Source organism: Hemibagrus wyckioides, linkage group LG17 (assembly GCF_019097595.1).
Source record: "Hemibagrus wyckioides isolate EC202008001 linkage group LG17, SWU_Hwy_1.0, whole genome shotgun sequence".
Lineage (NCBI taxonomy): Eukaryota > Metazoa > Chordata > Actinopteri > Siluriformes > Bagridae > Hemibagrus > Hemibagrus wyckioides.
Genome location: NC_080726.1, coordinates 12369752 through 12387319, shown reverse-complemented (window position 1 = coordinate 12387319; position 17568 = coordinate 12369752). Strand labels below are relative to the sequence as shown.

General features: G+C 35.1%; 3 protein-coding genes across 3 annotated transcripts; 1 reads left to right on the top strand and 2 right to left on the bottom strand.

Annotated features, from left to right (window-relative positions):
* Positions 1-4274: 4274 nt before the first annotated feature.
* LOC131367716 (olfactory receptor 52E4-like) lies at positions 4275-5222 on the bottom strand. Its single transcript, XM_058413194.1, has one exon. The coding sequence runs from the start codon at positions 5220-5222 to the stop codon at positions 4275-4277; it is 948 nt and encodes a 315-aa protein (XP_058269177.1).
* Positions 5223-6372: 1150 nt separating this feature from the next.
* or60a1 (odorant receptor, family 60, subfamily A, member 1) lies at positions 6373-11954 on the top strand. The gene is made up of 2 exons (XM_058413193.1): positions 6373-6376; positions 10987-11954. Exons 1-2 carry the CDS (start codon positions 6373-6375, stop codon positions 11952-11954), a joined length of 972 nt encoding a protein of 323 aa, XP_058269176.1.
* A 3225-nt stretch (positions 11955-15179) lies between these two features.
* Positions 15180-16130, bottom strand: LOC131367714 (olfactory receptor 1496-like). The gene has a single exon (XM_058413192.1). It carries the CDS (start codon positions 16128-16130, stop codon positions 15180-15182), a length of 951 nt encoding a protein of 316 aa, XP_058269175.1.
* Positions 16131-17568: the final 1438 nt, after the last annotated feature.

The following is a 17568-nucleotide window of genomic DNA, read 5'->3' as shown; positions in this document are numbered from 1 at the left end:
GAAGGCAATCGGGAGTGATTAGGTCAATCCATACAGGGGACTGAATGTAGTGTCAACTGAATATGAGATTTTATTTGTAAGCAAACACAAAGAAAATCACAAAGAAAAAACTGAACAGCAGCTGATAATTTTAACTATTTTTATAAGAAAATTAAATGTAGTTAATATCTTTTGTTTATACAGTTTTATAATAAATTCCATTTTTTAAATAGTGGTGTGAAAATGCTGATCTAAAAAAGTCATGCAAAAATGTCTGAAATCTTTCAGGTGGTTAAACATTTTGAATTATAGGCTTTATATTGTACAAAGTTATATAATGAATTTATTATGTTGATTTAGGTATACACTACTCACAAAAAGGATATTTGGCTTTTGGGTGAAATTTAAAAAGTTTCACGCTACAGTGATATCATATCATGAAAGTAGGGCATTTAAGTAGGTGATTTCCTCATCTCAAACTATTGATTGAAACAAAAGCCAACAACAGTGGTGGGTATACCACAACAAAAAATGTCAATGTCTCAATAATTTGTCATGTGCCCTTGACCATCAATTACAGCTTGACAACGACGTCTCATGCTGTTCACGAGTCGACTTATTGTCTGCTGAGGCATGGCATTCCAGTCTTCTTGAAGGGCAGCTGGGTTACGAGCCTCTACATGGCGACTCAGCTGATCTGATAGGTTTTCGATTCAGGTCTGGAGAAAGTGCAGGCCACTCCATTTGCGGTACCCCAGCCTCCAGCAGCCGTTCCCTAATGATGCGACCTCGATGAGCTGGAGCATTATCGTCCATGAAGATGAAATTAGGCCTGTGTTGTTCATGCAGGGGCACAATGACTGGATTAGTGATGTTATTCAGGTAGTATTGGCTTGTCACTGTACCATTCACAAGATGTAGGGCAGTTCTGTATTGAGTAGACACACCTGCCCAGGTGGTAACACCACCACAACAATGGCTGATGCATAGCGCTCTCCTTGACATCTCCAACATAGTTGCCATCATTTCAAATAGTCTGACGTGACACTTGGGTGCCTCTCACCTCCCTTAAATGTGCCTGAGTGGCATACATCATCCGGTTCCACAGGGCACTGTTTGCAATGAAGTGGTCATCAACGTGGGATGTGGCCAAAGGACGTCCACTTCTATGCCTTTCTGTGACTCTTCCAGTCTCTCTGTATCTCTGTCACAACCTGCTGATGATACACTGTGACACACTAAGCTCAGTGGCCACTTCCCTCTGAGAACATCCTGTTTGAAGCCTCGCAATGCCGAGGTACTGTTGATCAATTGTTAGGTGTCGTCTTGGTCTCATGATGTCAAAATGTGAACAGCATGATGAAGAGGACTGTTTAAATACCAATTCTAATTGAACCAGAAAATTTATTGGTCGATTCATGGATCAAACACCAGTTGTGAATTTTGCTATGAAGCACCTTGTTAGAGAACAGCAAGTTATGCAAAAAGTACTGAAACACTGAACAGTTGGACATGTGCATTCAAAAGTGTAGAGAAGGTCAAATTAAGTTCAAATGTAAAGGTTATAGTGCGTTTTAGGTGCTTCCTGAAATTTCACCCGAAAGCCAAATATCCTTAACTTTTTGTGAGTAGTGTACATTAATGTTAACAAATTTAACTTCATATGATCCTCACTAGATCTTCCATACATTTTCTGTACTGCTTACCCTGCATAGGGTTGCAGGAAACCTATACCAGGGGAGTCTAGGCACTAGGCAGGACATGCCCAGGATTGGATGCCCAAAGCATGGCACAATTGGACACACTGACCCAATCACACACTTTGGACAATTTAGAAATGCTAATCAGCCTGTAATGCATCTCTATAAACTGGGGAGGAAACCAGACTTTTTTTTTCCTAGCATTTCCTAGCACGATGGCAGGGTCCGCTCTTGTGTGGTAGATCATTTGATCCGCATGATTTGGCACAGGTTTTTTTTACGCCGGATGCCCTTCCTGCAACCTTCCTATTTTTATCTGGGCTTGGGACTGACACTGAGAGTTAACTCTTCCGTGGGGAGGAAACCAGACTAACCAGAGGAAAACACCAAAGCATGGGGCATCCCCACAAACACATGGAAGGGGGGCAGGAATCGAACCCCCAACCATGGAGCTTGATTAATATTAAATTAACTGAAATTATTAAGTGTTTTTTTTTTTTTACATTTTGGTCATTAACAAAGAGCATTTTAATCATTAAATAACCTTATACTAATTGTTTACAATAGTTTAATAGCAGTAGATTGTATAATAAAAACTGGAATGAACTTCTAAAGATTTGTTCATTACAGCACCCATGAAAGGGCTTGAGGTCTATAATTCTGTAGAAAGCATTTCCTTTAGACACCAGAATTGGGGATGGGCAGGTGTCAAAGGGCTTGGCCAAATGTACTTAAGATATACAACATCTACTGATAAATGTAAAGAAATTCAACAGTTGCTAAACAAACTTACCAAATAATGCAGCCAAGAAATTAAGAGCGCTTGTGTTACCTGTTATGATACAAACACTCTTTACAACTATGGGGAGCAGAAAAGTCTCTCAAACCATGCTACATATCAAACCTTGAGATGTTTTGGCTACAACAGCCAAAGACCAATTGGATTCCACTACTGCAAGGCAAGAACATTAATCTGAGGCCACATTGAGTACAGTCCCACCCAAACTGGACAGTGAAAGATTGGAGAAACCTGGCCTTAATTCGGTGAGCTGTGCTGACTAAACGGACTGGAAATTCTAATTTTTTAAATGTAAGAAAACAAAACAAGGTACGAGAAGACTAATAATTCCAAAATATTACCTAGCCAAGACATAAACAAAAGGAGTTAGCATTATTAGTCAGTGCTTTTTTATTTATGTGATAAAATGACAACTTCTAATAATTAATTGCAAAAGAGAAATTCTCATTTTCCTTTCAGTGAGAAATGTTTTTTGAAATTTTTTATAGTAAGCAAACGTCTGCTTATTTCATATTTAACTAAAACAAAGAGTCCACCCTATGCCTTATATCATTGACCCTAAAATGACATGTGCAATACTTTTTAATTAATGCCAGAGGGGAAACGGTTGCTCAGTCATCCATAGAGAAATTTCTGACACTGAAAGCCAAGCTATATAAACTAGTTTCTGGTCAACAGTTCAGAAAACTGTCAACTTGTGACAGCAGGGCTTAACTAAGTCAAGGTATCAAGTGCAACACGTCCACAAAGGGCTTTCATTTCCAAAATATAAACAGAGTAAATGAGCTGTGAGTCCACCTGAGACCAAACAAAGTCAGATGTCTGGTGGGAACAATTATCATAATAATTCCAAAACTAATTAAATCACTTTCTAATTAAACATCTGATTAAAATGACTAAAGTTACTGCTGCTGATTAAAGTATTCATACAATTTATTACAATTTTATTTTAAAACAGCATTAAAAATATGGCCAACGCCAAAACTTAATTTAAGACAAGGCTTCTATTTAGATCTGCCTTTAATTTTTTTTTTTTTTTTTTTTTTTTTTTTTTTATGAGCATGTAGCAAAACAATATTGTACTGGAAATATAATTGAAATGAACAAATCCTACTGAATTATCAACACATTCAATAACATAAAAAATAAAGACAAAAAGAGATAATGGCCACTGTTCCTTCTTCATCTGTTCTTCCAAAACCATTTGTCCCTTGGGTAAATGGCATGTCATGTTGTGAGATATTTGGGAAGATTAGCCCTGATTGTGTAAAAGTAAATTTAATACAAGATTCTTAGGTGGCATCCAGAAATGTCACATTAAAATCAAAAGAGTCAACTTTATAAATAAAAAACGTTATGCCTAAAAAAAGGCATCTTAAATTAATATGACTGCCAAAAGCTTTCAAAAACACTAAAACACCTTTAAAGCTATCTGGGAAAAGTAAATGCTTAAAGTACCTTGCAAGGCACTATGGAACTAAGGTTAAACCAGAGGATAAGTGCATTATGTCTTCTTCCCTTGTGTTCAAGAGAAGCCCAGCTTGCCAAAAAGCAGCAGAGAGCTGCCAGAGAGCTGCTACTAAGCCATCAACTTAACCTTTTTTTTTGTAATAACAGATCATCATTGTGTTACATTTAGGGAAAGTGATCCATATTGTTTCCATTTATTTCAGTGTTTTAAGTAATTTAAGTAATTTCTATCACTAATCTTGATCAAATCAAAGAAGATTTGAATAGGTTTGAACAGAAGATTTCAAAGAAAAGTTGAGAGCATTGGTCAAAAACAAAAGCAAATGTCAAGATGTACTAATTTTATTGATTTTTAGTAATTTCATTAGATTTACTCTAATTTCTTTTGTTCGTAAACCATAGATAAGTGGGTTTAAACAGGCAGGAAGAAGAAGATAGGACAAAGTAGATAGGACGCGGATGTCTCGTGAAATTGTATTTACCCTATACCCAACAAATGCAGTAATAACACTGAAGTAAGCAACTGCTATGCTCATTAAGTGAGAGCTGCATGTCTGAATGGCTTTTTGACGAGACTCGCTGGAAGGAGATCGAAATATGACTATAAATATAGCAATATAGGAAGACAGTATAACAACACAGTCGGTGCTTGGAATACTAAAACCTATTACCCCAGCTAAGTAGTTTTTAGAGACATCTCCACAGGCCATATTAACAACTGATGTATGCTCACATACGCAGTGGTAAATTAGGTTTGACTTACAAAATGGCAATGGTATGATAAGACCAACCATTCCAATAACGTATACAAAATTACGTATTACCAAAATAGAGCAGAAAATGAGAGAATTTTTGAGGTTTACAAAGTTATGGTAACGCAAAGGGTAAATAATAGCACAAAACCTGTCAACAGCCATCCAGAGTAAAATACTTGACTGAAAATAAGCTGCACCATGAAGAACAAACATTTGGATGAGACATTCACTTTTAGTTATTGCATTCAAATCACGCAAAAAACTATTCAGCATCCTGGGAATAACAGATATTGGAACAGCACACCCAAGAGCAGCAATTAATGCAATTAGAATATACATGGGAGCATGCAAAGAACTCTGCTTTAAAATTACCAATATTAGTATAGAGTTAGCAGCTAAAGCATGGACAAATATGATGAAAAAGGGAATACAGAGGAGGGGCCGGTATCCCTGGAGGTCTGTAAACCCAATTAAATGGAATTCATTATGTGAAATGTTGTAGAATGATTGGTAATCCATCGCTTCAACTGAAAAAAAAACAGAAATTACAAAATTACACAGTTGTGTTTTGACACAATTTCATAAGTTGTAAAGCAAATTACTGTTACCATAAGACAGTGTATTATGTATAATAAAATAAAAAAATAATTTGAAAACCTTAATATTTCTACATGTTCTAAACAGTAAAACATAATTATGCATGTACATTTCTTAACAGCTATTGATAGTTGTACATAAAGCACAGTTGTAAAATCTTGTCCTTGGTCTACTTAACTGACCTGACTTGAAGTTGCTCTTAAATATTAGTTCTATCCCCCTTGACACTCTCCATGTCCTAAGATAGAGCCAATACCAAAGACAATTACACCCACAGGTCATGTCAGAATATTATTGGTTCTTTTGTGTACTGGGTACAGATTATAACTAAAGATTGTGGAACAGTGTGTAATAAAGGAATAATTGGGGTTACCAATAACAATAATAATGATTGAATAATAATAATAATAATAATAATAATAATAAAGATGCAGTCAACATATGAACATACATAAACAGTAGGTTTATATGTCTGGAAGTGAATCCATAGTTGCCCTCTGTAACCTCAGGGTACCCTCTTATAATTATGCTTCAGGAAAGACATTGCATTTGGGAATAAATCAATTAAAATATTAATACCTTTTGTGGATGCACACACTATACAGAAATAATACCTGTATAATTACTCTTAATTACTGTAATTGAAAAAGAGCACACTATCAGCTGGAAAAATGGATACAGTAGAGGTACAGAGAACAGTTAAAACGCACAATTTTTATGTCAAGACAGGAGACACAAGAGCTAGATAACTAGGTGGGGGTGGATTTAAGTTGCTGATTAATTGCTGTAATATATTTATTATATATTTAATATAATATATTTTTTTGTGATTTTTTATTGTTAGTAAGTATATGTTCATATATGCCTCTTACCTATGATCAATTGTTAATTAACTCAGTGTCATTATATTTATAGTTATAATTATATCTATAGTTTAATTCCAGTGCTTTTAGAAGCAACTGTTGCTTTAAACTTGAACATGATTGACATATGCATGCAAAACATGGTTTTCATCCCTGCTTACTTAGCACCATCTAGTGCCAGCTTGCAGTGGTTTCCCATTTTATGCAAAATGGGTACTTAAGTTGATATATGTATATAGTGAGGAACAGCATTAATGGTTAATATTTTAAAATCAGTTTCTTGTTTTCTTTCAGAATGCATTAGTTCCATTAATTTGTATAATGTATCCTATTATTTGGGTTGTTACATGAAGGAAGTAGTTCAGTGTGTGTGTGTGTGTGTGTGTGTGTGTATGTTTGTCTCACCCTTCCTAAAAAACAGGTTTACACACTTGGAACCTGCACAAGTGTTTTTATTACATTTTGGTCATTAAAAAAATCATCTTAATCATTAAATAACCTTATACTAATTGTTTACAATAGTTTAATAGTTTAACTTCAAAAGATTTGTTCATTACAGCGCCCATGAAAGGACTTGAGATCCATATTTCTGTAGAAAGCATTTCCTTTAGACACCAGAATTGAGGATGGGGAGGTGACAAAGGGCTTGGCCAAATGTACTTAAGATGTACAACATCTTCTGATAAATGTAAAGAAATTTAACAGTTGCTAAGCAAACTTACCAAATAATTTTCACATACAATTTCACATTTATTCATTTCTCATCAGCTACTCTTTTCTCTGTAATATATAATCAATTAAATGATTATCTTCAAAAAGATCTTAATTCCACCCCTACTGCATCCAATTATATATAGAATCAAAACAGAAAAGATTAGTCATCTTTTCAAGTTTTATAAAAGTTCTGCATAAAAGAGTTTTTGCACTTGAATTTCATTTTTTCAGCAAAGACCATTTAAAAGCCTGCTTTTTGTTCTTCTTGATATAATTTGATATTTCAATTGGTCACCATGCCCATGAAGAACTATACAGTTTGCTTGACATCATGAAATGGAAAAAAAAATAGAGTTTGGTGCTTTTGGTGTGGGGGTGGGGTCAGTATTATAGTAAGTAAGTGTGTGTGTGTGTGTTTGTGTGTTTCACCCATTATAAAAACCAGGGACTAAGGTTTACACACTTGGAACCTGCACATGAGACAAAATCACATGACACCTGTATCATTAGACTGTACATTGATTCTTCTCACCTCAGAGTGAATGCATACAAAGCTGCTTGCCATGAAGGCCTGAACAGCACATTTATTCATGGCATTTTCAGCATGTCCTTACCCCAAGCAATGTTTCCGAAAACAACCTCTGAGAGTACTCAAAATAAAGAATAACTAATTTATTATGTGTTAACTTTAACTTATTAAAAGCTTTTAACCAGTTACTAAATCACTTCATATTCACTTCTGGCAGGGCAAAAAAGTGAAGGCAATCGGGAGTGATTAGGTCAATCCATACAGGGGACTGAATGTAGTGTCAACTGAATATGAGATTTTATTTGTAAGCAAACACAAAGAAAATCACAAAGAAAAAACTGAACAGCAGCTGATAATTTTAACTATTTTTATAAGAAAATTAAATGTAGTTAATATCTTTTGTTTATACAGTTTTATAATAAATTCCATTTTTTAAATAGTGGTGTGAAAATGCTGATCTAAAAAAGTCATGCAAAAATGTCTGAAATCTTTCAGGTGGTTAAACATTTTGAATTATAGGCTTTATATTGTACAAAGTTATATAATGAATTTATTATGTTGATTTAGGTATACACTACTCACAAAAAGGATATTTGGCTTTTGGGTGAAATTTAAAAAGTTTCACGCTACAGTGATATCATATCATGAAAGTAGGGCATTTAAGTAGGTGATTTCCTCATCTCAAACTATTTATTGAAACAAAAGCCAACAACAGTGGTGGGTATACCACAACAAAAAATGTCAATGTCTCAATAATTTGTCATGTGCCCTTGACCATCAATTACAGCTTGACAACGACGTCTCATGCTGTTCACGAGTCGACTTATTGTCTGCTGAGGCATGGCATTCCAGTCTTCTTGAAGGGCAGCCGGGTTACGAGCCTCTACATGGCGACTCAGCTGATCTGATAGGTTTTCGATTCAGGTCTGGAGAAAGTGCAGGCCACTCCATTTGAGGTACCCCAGCCTCCAGCAGCCGTTCCCTAATGATGCGACCTCGATGAGCTGGAGCATTATCGTCCATGAAGATGAAATTAGGCCTGTGTTGTTCATGCAGGGGCACAATGACTGGATTAGTGATGTTATTCAGGTAGTATTGGCTTGTCACTGTACCATTCACAAGATGTAGGGCAGTTCTGTATTGAGTAGACACACCTGCCCAGGTGGTAACACCACCACAACAATGGCTGATGCATAGCGCTCTCCTTGACATCTCCAACATCGTTGGCGGCCATCATTTCAAATGGTCTGACGTGACGCTTGGGTGCCTCTCACCTCCCTTAAATGTGCCTGAGTGGCATACATCATCCGGTTCCACAGGGCACTGTTTGCAATGAAGTGGTCATCAACATGGGATGTGGCCAAAGGACGTCCACTTCTATGCCTTTCTGTGACTCTTCCAGTCTCTCTGTATCTCTGTCACAACCTGCTGATGATACACTGTGACACACTAAGCTCAGTGGCCACTTCCCTCTGAGAACATCCTGTTTGAAGCCTCGCAATGGCGAGGTACTGTTGATCAATTGTTAGGTGTCGTCTTGGTCTCATGATGTCAAAATGTGAACAGCATGATGAAGAGGACTGTTTAAATACCAATTCTAATTGAACCAGAAAATTTATTGGTCGATTCATGGATCAAACACCAGTTGTGAATTTTGCTATGAAGCACCTTGTTAGAGAACAGCAAGTTATGCAAAAAGTACTGAAACACTGAACAGTTGGACATGTGCATTCAAAAGTGTAGAGAAGGTCAAATTAAGTTCAGATGTAAAGGTTATAGTGCGTTTTAGGTGCTTCCTGAAATTTCACCCGAAAGCCAAATATCCTTAACTTTTTGTGAGTAGTGTACATTAATGTTAACAAATTTAACTTTATATGATCCTCACTAGATCTTCCATACATTTTCTGTACTGCTTACCCTGCATAGGGTTGCAGGAAACCTATACCAGGGGAGTCTAGGCACTAGGCAGGACATGCCCAGGATTGGATGCCCAAAGCATGGCACAATTGGACACACTGACCCAATCACACACTTTGGACAATTTAGAAATGCTAATCAGCCTGTAATGCATCTCTATAAACTGGGGAGGAAACCAGACTTTTTTTTTCCTAGCATTTCCTAGCACGATGGCAGGGTCCGCTCTTGTGTGGTAGATCATTTGATCCGCATGATTTGGCACAGGTTTTTTTTACGCCGGATGCCCTTCCTGCAACCTTCCTATTTTTATCTGGGCTTGGGACTGACACTGAGAGTTAACTCTTCCGTGGGGAGGAAACCAGACTAACCAGAGGAAAACACCAAAGCATGGGGCATCCCCACAAACACATGGAAGGGGGGCAGGAATCGAACCCCCAACCATGGAGCTTGATTAATATTAAATTAACTGAAATTATTAAGTGTTTTTTTTTTTTACATTTTGGTCATTAACAAAGAGCATTTTAATCATTAAATAACCTTATACTAATTGTTTACAATAGTTTAATAGCAGTAGATTGTATAATAAAAACTGGAATGAACTTCTAAAGATTTGTTCATTACAGCACCCATGAAAGGGCTTGAGGTCTATAATTCTGTAGAAAGCATTTCCTTTAGACACCAGAATTGGGGATGGGCAGGTGTCAAAGGGCTTGGCCAAATGTACTTAAGATATACAACATCTACTGATAAATGTAAAGAAATTCAACAGTTGCTAAACAAACTTACCAAATAATGCAGCCAAGAAATTAAGAGCGCTTGTGTTACCTGTTATGATACAAACACTCTTTACAACTATGGGGAGCAGAAAAGTCTCTCAAACCATGCTACATATCAAACCTTGAGATGTTTTGGCTACAACAGCCAAAGACCAATTGGATTCCACTACTGCAAGGCAAGAACATTAATCTGAGGCCACATTGAGTACAGTCCCACCAAAACTGGACAGTGAAAGATTGGAGAAACCTGGCCTTAATTTGGTGAGCTGTGCTGACTAAACGGACTGGAAATTCTAATTTTTTAAATGTAAGAAAACAAAACAAGGTACGAGAAGACTAATAATTCCAAAATATTACCTAGCCAAGACATAAACAAAAGGAGTTAGCATTATTAGTCAGTGCTTTTTTATTTATGTGATAAAATGACAACTTCTAATAATTAATTGCAAAAGAGAAATTCTCATTTTCCTTTCAGTGAGAAATGTTTTTTGAAATTTTTTATAGTAAGCAAACGTCTGCTTATTTCATATTTAACTAAAACAAAGAGTCCACCCTATGCCTTATATCATTGACCCTAAAATGACATGTGCAATACTTTTTAATTAATGCCAGAGGGGAAACGGTTGCTCAGTCATCCATAGAGAAATTTCTGACACTGAAAGCCAAGCTATATAAACTAGTTTCTGGTCAACAGTTCAGAAAACTGTCAACTTGTGACAGCAGGGCTTAACTAAGTCAAGGTATGACCTGTAATATAATAATATATATAAAATATAATATCTTTTTAATCATTTAGATAGATTTAAATGTAATATATTTAATGTAATTTAACTGTCTTCACAATGCTCTTCTATAATGTCTACTCTATGTCTTTTTTCTTTTTACAGAATCCATAAATATGCTCAATTTTAACATAACTTTATTTTTTTTGTCTTATGGACCTTCAGGGCCTCTCACTTATGCAGTTTTCTTTGTCAGTTTGTTGACATATCTTGCAACACTTTTTGCTAATTTATTATTGATGTTGGTGATCTACCTTGACACAAATCTTCACAAACCTATGTACATATTTCTATTCAATCTGGCATTGAATGGACTTATTGGAAGCTCAGCAGTCTTGCCTAGCATCATGCACAACCTTCTTGATAATATGAAAGTAATTTCCTTTGACAACTGTTTGTTTCAAGTATTCTGTATCAATATTTATGGAGCATGTGCATATTTAATATTAATGGTTATGGCGTATGATAGATATGTTGCTATTTGTAAACCACTGCAGTATCACAACATAATGACAGCAAGCAAGGTTAGGTTGCTTTTAGGCTTAGCCTATATTTTTCCAATTTGCTTTTTAGGTACACAAGTACACCTTACTTCAAAGATGGCTTTGTGTAGGTACACTATAAGCAAGTTGTTTTGTGATAACCTGGCAGTTGTCAGCCTCTCCTGTGTTAAGAGTATATTTGCAGACCTGTTTGGCTTGGCTTTGGTAGTTATCTTTGTTGTTTTTCCTTTGTTATTTGTAGTAATGTCATATGTAAAAATATTACTTGTTAGTATGAAAGCATCAGCAAATGCCAAAAAGAAGGCTTTAAAAACCTGCCTCCCACATTTAATCACATTTATTAATTTCTCATCAGCTACACTTTTCTCTGTAATATATAATCGATTAAATGATTATCTTCAAAAAGAGCTTAATGTTTTTATATCTGTACATTTTATTCTGATTCCACCCCTACTGCATCCAATTATATATGGAATCAAGACAGAAAAGATTAGTCAAAGTTTTATAAAACTTCTGCATAAAAGAGTTTTTGCACTTGAATTTCATTTTCAGTCAGCAAAGACCATTTAAAAGCTTGCTTTTTGTTTTTCTTGATATAATTTGATATTTCAATTTGTCACTGTGCTCATCAAGATATTGTAACTATACAGTTTGCTTGACATCATGATATGGAAAAAAATACACTGTTTTGGTGCTTTTGGTGCAGGGGGGTCAGTATTATAGTAAGTAACTGTGTGTGTGTGAGAGAGAGAGAGAGAGAGAGACAGACAGACAGACAGAGAGAGAGGTTATGAATGGTTATGAATGGTTATGAGGAGTATGGTGTGAAGCTGGATGTCATCTAATGATTTGAACATATTTGCCTTAAAATGATTTATGTACAGTTACAGCTACAGCTTTCTGTCGTATGTTAGACAACAGTATATAAAAATGGCTACAAAAATGAAACATATACAATGACTTAATCTTTGTGTAATGCCAATGAGTACATGTAAATAAATGCAAATACAATTTTTTGAAGAATGAATCACTACAAATGTCTGCTGTAATCACATATTATAAACTGCTTATAGCTGGGAGTTTCTAAAGAATGTTTGTGTTTATTAACTTTTCAGAAAATGTGCTGATTTACATTAAACAATTATATTCATAAGCTTATCATAATATAATCTTCTTTGTATGTTTTCCCACAAAGAAATTAAATGTGAGCTTCTGGATTAATGGAATTCTTGTGAGTGCAGATTCTTGTGATATTTGTGAGCTGTGCTTGGTGCATGGGGCAAAATCCTTTGTGACAAAAATGACACAGCATTTACTACATTGTTAGAAAATAACAAAAAGAGAGTAAACAAAGAATGGAAAAGAAAATATCAATTTAATATGCATGCTCCAAGTGAGCTCAAAATGATCTTGCAAGTCTGCTACACTGCAATATATATTACCTATTACCATGAACAAAATAATATAGCCTGGCAAAAATCTATTTCAGTATATACAGATTTCAACAAGCCATTCACTTTTATATGTGTAATATTTGATAAGTGGGAAACACACACACACACGTATTGCACCAAGTATTGCACCATGAATTACCATCCATGTTGCCACCTGTTATAGTATTGAAAAATACACAATATGGCCCATCTTTTGTGGACACCTGACTATCACATCCATAGAATATATTCTGTATCATAATAGGTTCTCTTTATTGGAAATAAGGTGGCAAGCCAAACCTTTTTCAGTCATAATACCCCTGTCCACAAGGTGAGGTTCATGATGACATGGTTTGCCAAGACTGAAGTGGAAGAACTTCAGTGGCCTGCACAAAGCCCTGACACCAGCCCCACTGAAAACCACTGGAATGAAATGGAAGACTGGTGAGGTGCCCACATAATTTTGGCCACATTTTGTATAATAATGCATATCATGTCCCTTTTAACACAGCATTTTCTCAAGAAATAGAGGAGAAGCTCTATATTAATGGTATGGAAGAGAATGTTAAATAGCATGTCAACATCAGTGCTATCCTACATAAGGAAACAAATTTGCACAATTCTTAAAAGTGTTTTCTAACCCATGAAACACATAGTACAGGTACAAGTGTAGGTACAGGTGTGAATGTGAGATGAAATGCATGGTCAGTCCTATCCCTGACAATAAATGCAAGGAAAACTGTACAATTTTGTGTAGCGCTATTTCAGTCATCCCTAGTGTTCTGTCTTTCTTGAAACAGCATAAGGCTTCCCTGATGAGGATATGACATGCTCTTCTGTTATTTAATCAATTGTTATGTTATGTACTGTTCTGTTCATATATCTGATTGAATGATGAGGGCTGGGGTGTTCCTTATTTTTCTACATTGAAGTTGGCAAATGTCGTGAGGAGTTGTTCAATTGTTTGTACAGTGTGTGCACACAGTGGTCTTTGCAGTTTTCCATTAGTCACATTATGCACTATTCAAACTGGTTTTTGAAAGTGCACTGGAAATCACATACTGACTAAACTCGGACCGCAAGCTCAATTAAAATTTATCCTGAGTGTTCCTCCAACCCTCAAACATTGGGGTTCTACAGTGGTGCTGAAACACTGTATTGGAAAAAAAACTCAAGTCCCACCATATTGCCAAGCTTACTGCAGACATCAAGCTGAACACCACACACTCCTCAACCTGCTTAGTGAGTCTTACTCATCAACCTCACATACTGAGGTTCTACAAGGGTAAACACAAATCTCTGTAGATATATGTGCCCTCCCAGGCTGAATTCAGACTCAGTCAGAGACTGTATAGAGTGTTATACCAAATCCCACAATTTTAATTTGATGATAAACTTAAATTCCACTTAAATTGGAATTTTAGTATTCATATATTTTTCTCAGCTCAACAGCTCTACAAGGATATGTAGAGATATTAGTTTTGAACACCTTTCAGATTAGAACACAATGATTTTCCCACTGATATCTATATCACAAAAGACTTCTTTCCATTATCAAACAGATTGTTATGGTTATTGTTGCCATTAAAATAATGTTTAAAAATGGAATAGACATGGAACAACAAAACATTATTTTATTAGTACTTTATACTGGAACACATTCATTTGTATCCTTGGAACTGGACACCCCTAAGGTAGAACATACACATTAAGACTAAGGTAGAACATACACATTAACATTATAATAACATTTAAACAGTATGAAGTTCACCACTACCATCTTTCTATCTGAATATGCTATATAAGTCTAAGAATGCAGATGATTCAAAAAATAATTCTCATATAGAATATTGTGATATTAACACTGTGATGTATATATATATATATATATATATATATATATATATATATATATATATATATATATATATATATATATATATATATACACACAGATGTCAACATTCACACTTGGTGTATCAATTAAAAAATCCTTTTTTATTCATTTTTCACCCTTTAAAACATTCAGATTACTACTCCCAATCCAGTAACCTATACATACACACTTGTCAGAACCTTTTATCATATACAATTTTCCATCTCTGTGATGTTTTCTCAGGATTTCTATGCATTCTGGTCTGTAGGCCTGATGACACCCTTTCATGATCAAAAATTTCCAAGTAATGCCTGCTGTTTCCAATTCATAACCAGTTTTATTTTGATACTACACATTAAATGTTTCATTGTAAACATATCTGTACTCATGAAACAGTAGATGTCATCTTCAAAATGTATGCTTAAAGTATTGTAAGTTATAATTAGTTTGTAAAGGAACCATTCTGCTACAGCAATTTTGACAAATTTAATTCTGCATTAATTTCAGAGGCTGTTGAAAGTACATGAAATGTTTTTTAACAGCAGACTTTATTTTAGATAACCTTATACCATACATAATAGGATTAAGAAGTGGTGGACAGATCACAAAATATACTGAAATTATGACACGCAACACAGAAGGCATATGCACCTTATCAAATCTACTTGAGAAAATCTCAAAGGAACAGCCAAGAGCGAAATTTAAGAGTGAAACAAGTTGTGGAATACAGGTGCTCATGGCCTTTTGAGTTGTCTCTACAGAGGAATCTAAGCAAACTCTCAAAATCTTCATGTATGAATATACAATAAGCAGGAAGGGAAGAACTATGGTGACTATGGAACCAAATATACCATAAATGTTATTCACACTGGTATCAGAGCAAGCAAGTTTTACAAGAAGATAATTGTCACACCATACTTTCTCTATTACATTTCCACATAAGTCTAGGCGCAAACTTAAACAAATGTTTATGGAAAATTTTAATATAGTTATAAGCCAAACCAGTACAATCAATATGCACACCCTATTACTAGTCATTATACTGCTATATACTAAAGGATAACAGATGGCCATATACCTGTCATAGGACATAACTGCTAAACTTCCAAATTCCACAGACGCATATGTGTACAGAAGGAATATCTGTACATAACAAGAAGCAATTGTAATTTCATGTGATGTGTTCAATAAATTGGTTAAAATGAAGGGGAAAAATGCAGCACTGCCATATAATTCATTAAAAAGCAAACAACCAAGTAAAATATACATGGGTTCATGTAAGGAACTCTCTACACAAATTACACCAATAAGTAGTGAATTCGCTAATATAATCGTTATGTACAATACTATTGAAAGAGCAAAATAAATGTAGTTAGCCTGTCCTACCTCAAAGTAGCCAGTCAGTATAATAGTAGTGAAATGTGTTGAGTTGACCATAATTCTTTTTGAAGATTAAATGATATTGTTAAGTAAAACAAACTGTAAAATGGAAGTTCACAGGCAAATAAAGCAAGTCAAATAAATCTGCAGTGTTCTCTTGAGTAGAATGTATGCATCAGTAGCTTGGTTAAAATTCTTCTTAGGAGTTCATGTCACCTTCAGTGTCACTGGCACACAGAGTTCTTTAAAGTTACAAATAGAAACACAGTTATGTATAAACAACAAGAAAGAATGAAAGAAAGAAAAGTTATCAGGGATCATTACAGTCATAAATAATAAATGAAAATTAATCAAAAATAGTCAAATGTAGGCATACAGAATTACCAGAAAGCATTATATTACATTATTACTTACTTTAATACCTAGGGCTAAATGAAAAATCACTGGGATCAAAAGTTTATAAAAAGCTGGCAAAAAGCACATATCAGTAGACATTTGGCAGTTCAGCAGGACTTTGATGTGTTGTATGAAATCACCTATATTTATAGTGTGGGAAAGAGTGATGGGTGTTGTTTGCCAGAGTCAAGGGATTTCTTATTGATTTCTTTCAGTTAGTGGACCACATCAAAATCCTTGGTAGATTCATCATAGTGAAATGGCAAAAATAGCTATATACAAAGCTATCTATATTTCACATCATCTTAGTTACTAGACCATGTTTGGACACATAATATATTAAAATTCTTTATTTATGTTTTGCTCAAACATGCAAGTAGTTGGATTAGATATGTATGAATAAAATTGTAAAAACTACATGTGCATGGTGATTTTTGATGGACTGGTATCTTATCCAGGGTGTATTCCAGTCTTAAACACAATCATATGGAGAAAGTAATACTAAAGACGAATAAATTATTACATTCACTACATCAGTTCCATTTTCGTTTTTACAGGTGAGAATGATATATGAAACCCTGCAAAACATGTGTCTTTCTACAGTGAGTAACTAGTAAATATGAATTCAGTGAACATACTTTCAAATCACATAACTATAACAATTATATGTCTTTTTTTCAAGAGAAGGATAAAAAGTTGCACAGTAGCACCTTGCTAGACTGTATAGGTCCAAAACAAAACCTTCCCTAAAAAAACACACAGTTCTCTAGAATGTCACTGTATAGAATGGCATGTATGGCACTTCTCTAGAATGGCATGTATGTTATAGCATTATAATTTGCTATCACTGGGGCCTAGGCCAAACCATAGCTCCAGACCCCTATTCCTCCTCCATAAAACCTTACTTTAATATGGATCCAGTCATCTTCTGTGAGCCTGTCTGGCCTGCCATGGCTAAGTTGTTCTTTCTCCTGTTTGATTAAAATTTTTATACTATAGAATACACTTCAAAAAGCTTGAATGAAAGAGAGTGGATTTATAAGCACTATTGAACCTTCAACCACATTTATCTTCAGTTTAGCAATTAGAAGCAGTACTT

What these genes read in the sequence shown, in the direction of transcription:
- LOC131367716 (XM_058413194.1), bottom strand. Translation starts at nt 5,222, where the DNA reads ATGGATTACCAATCATTCTACAACATTTCACATAATGAATTCCATTTA.
- LOC131367714 (XM_058413192.1), bottom strand. Translation starts at nt 16,130, where the DNA reads ATGGTCAACTCAACACATTTCACTACTATTATACTGACTGGCTACTTT.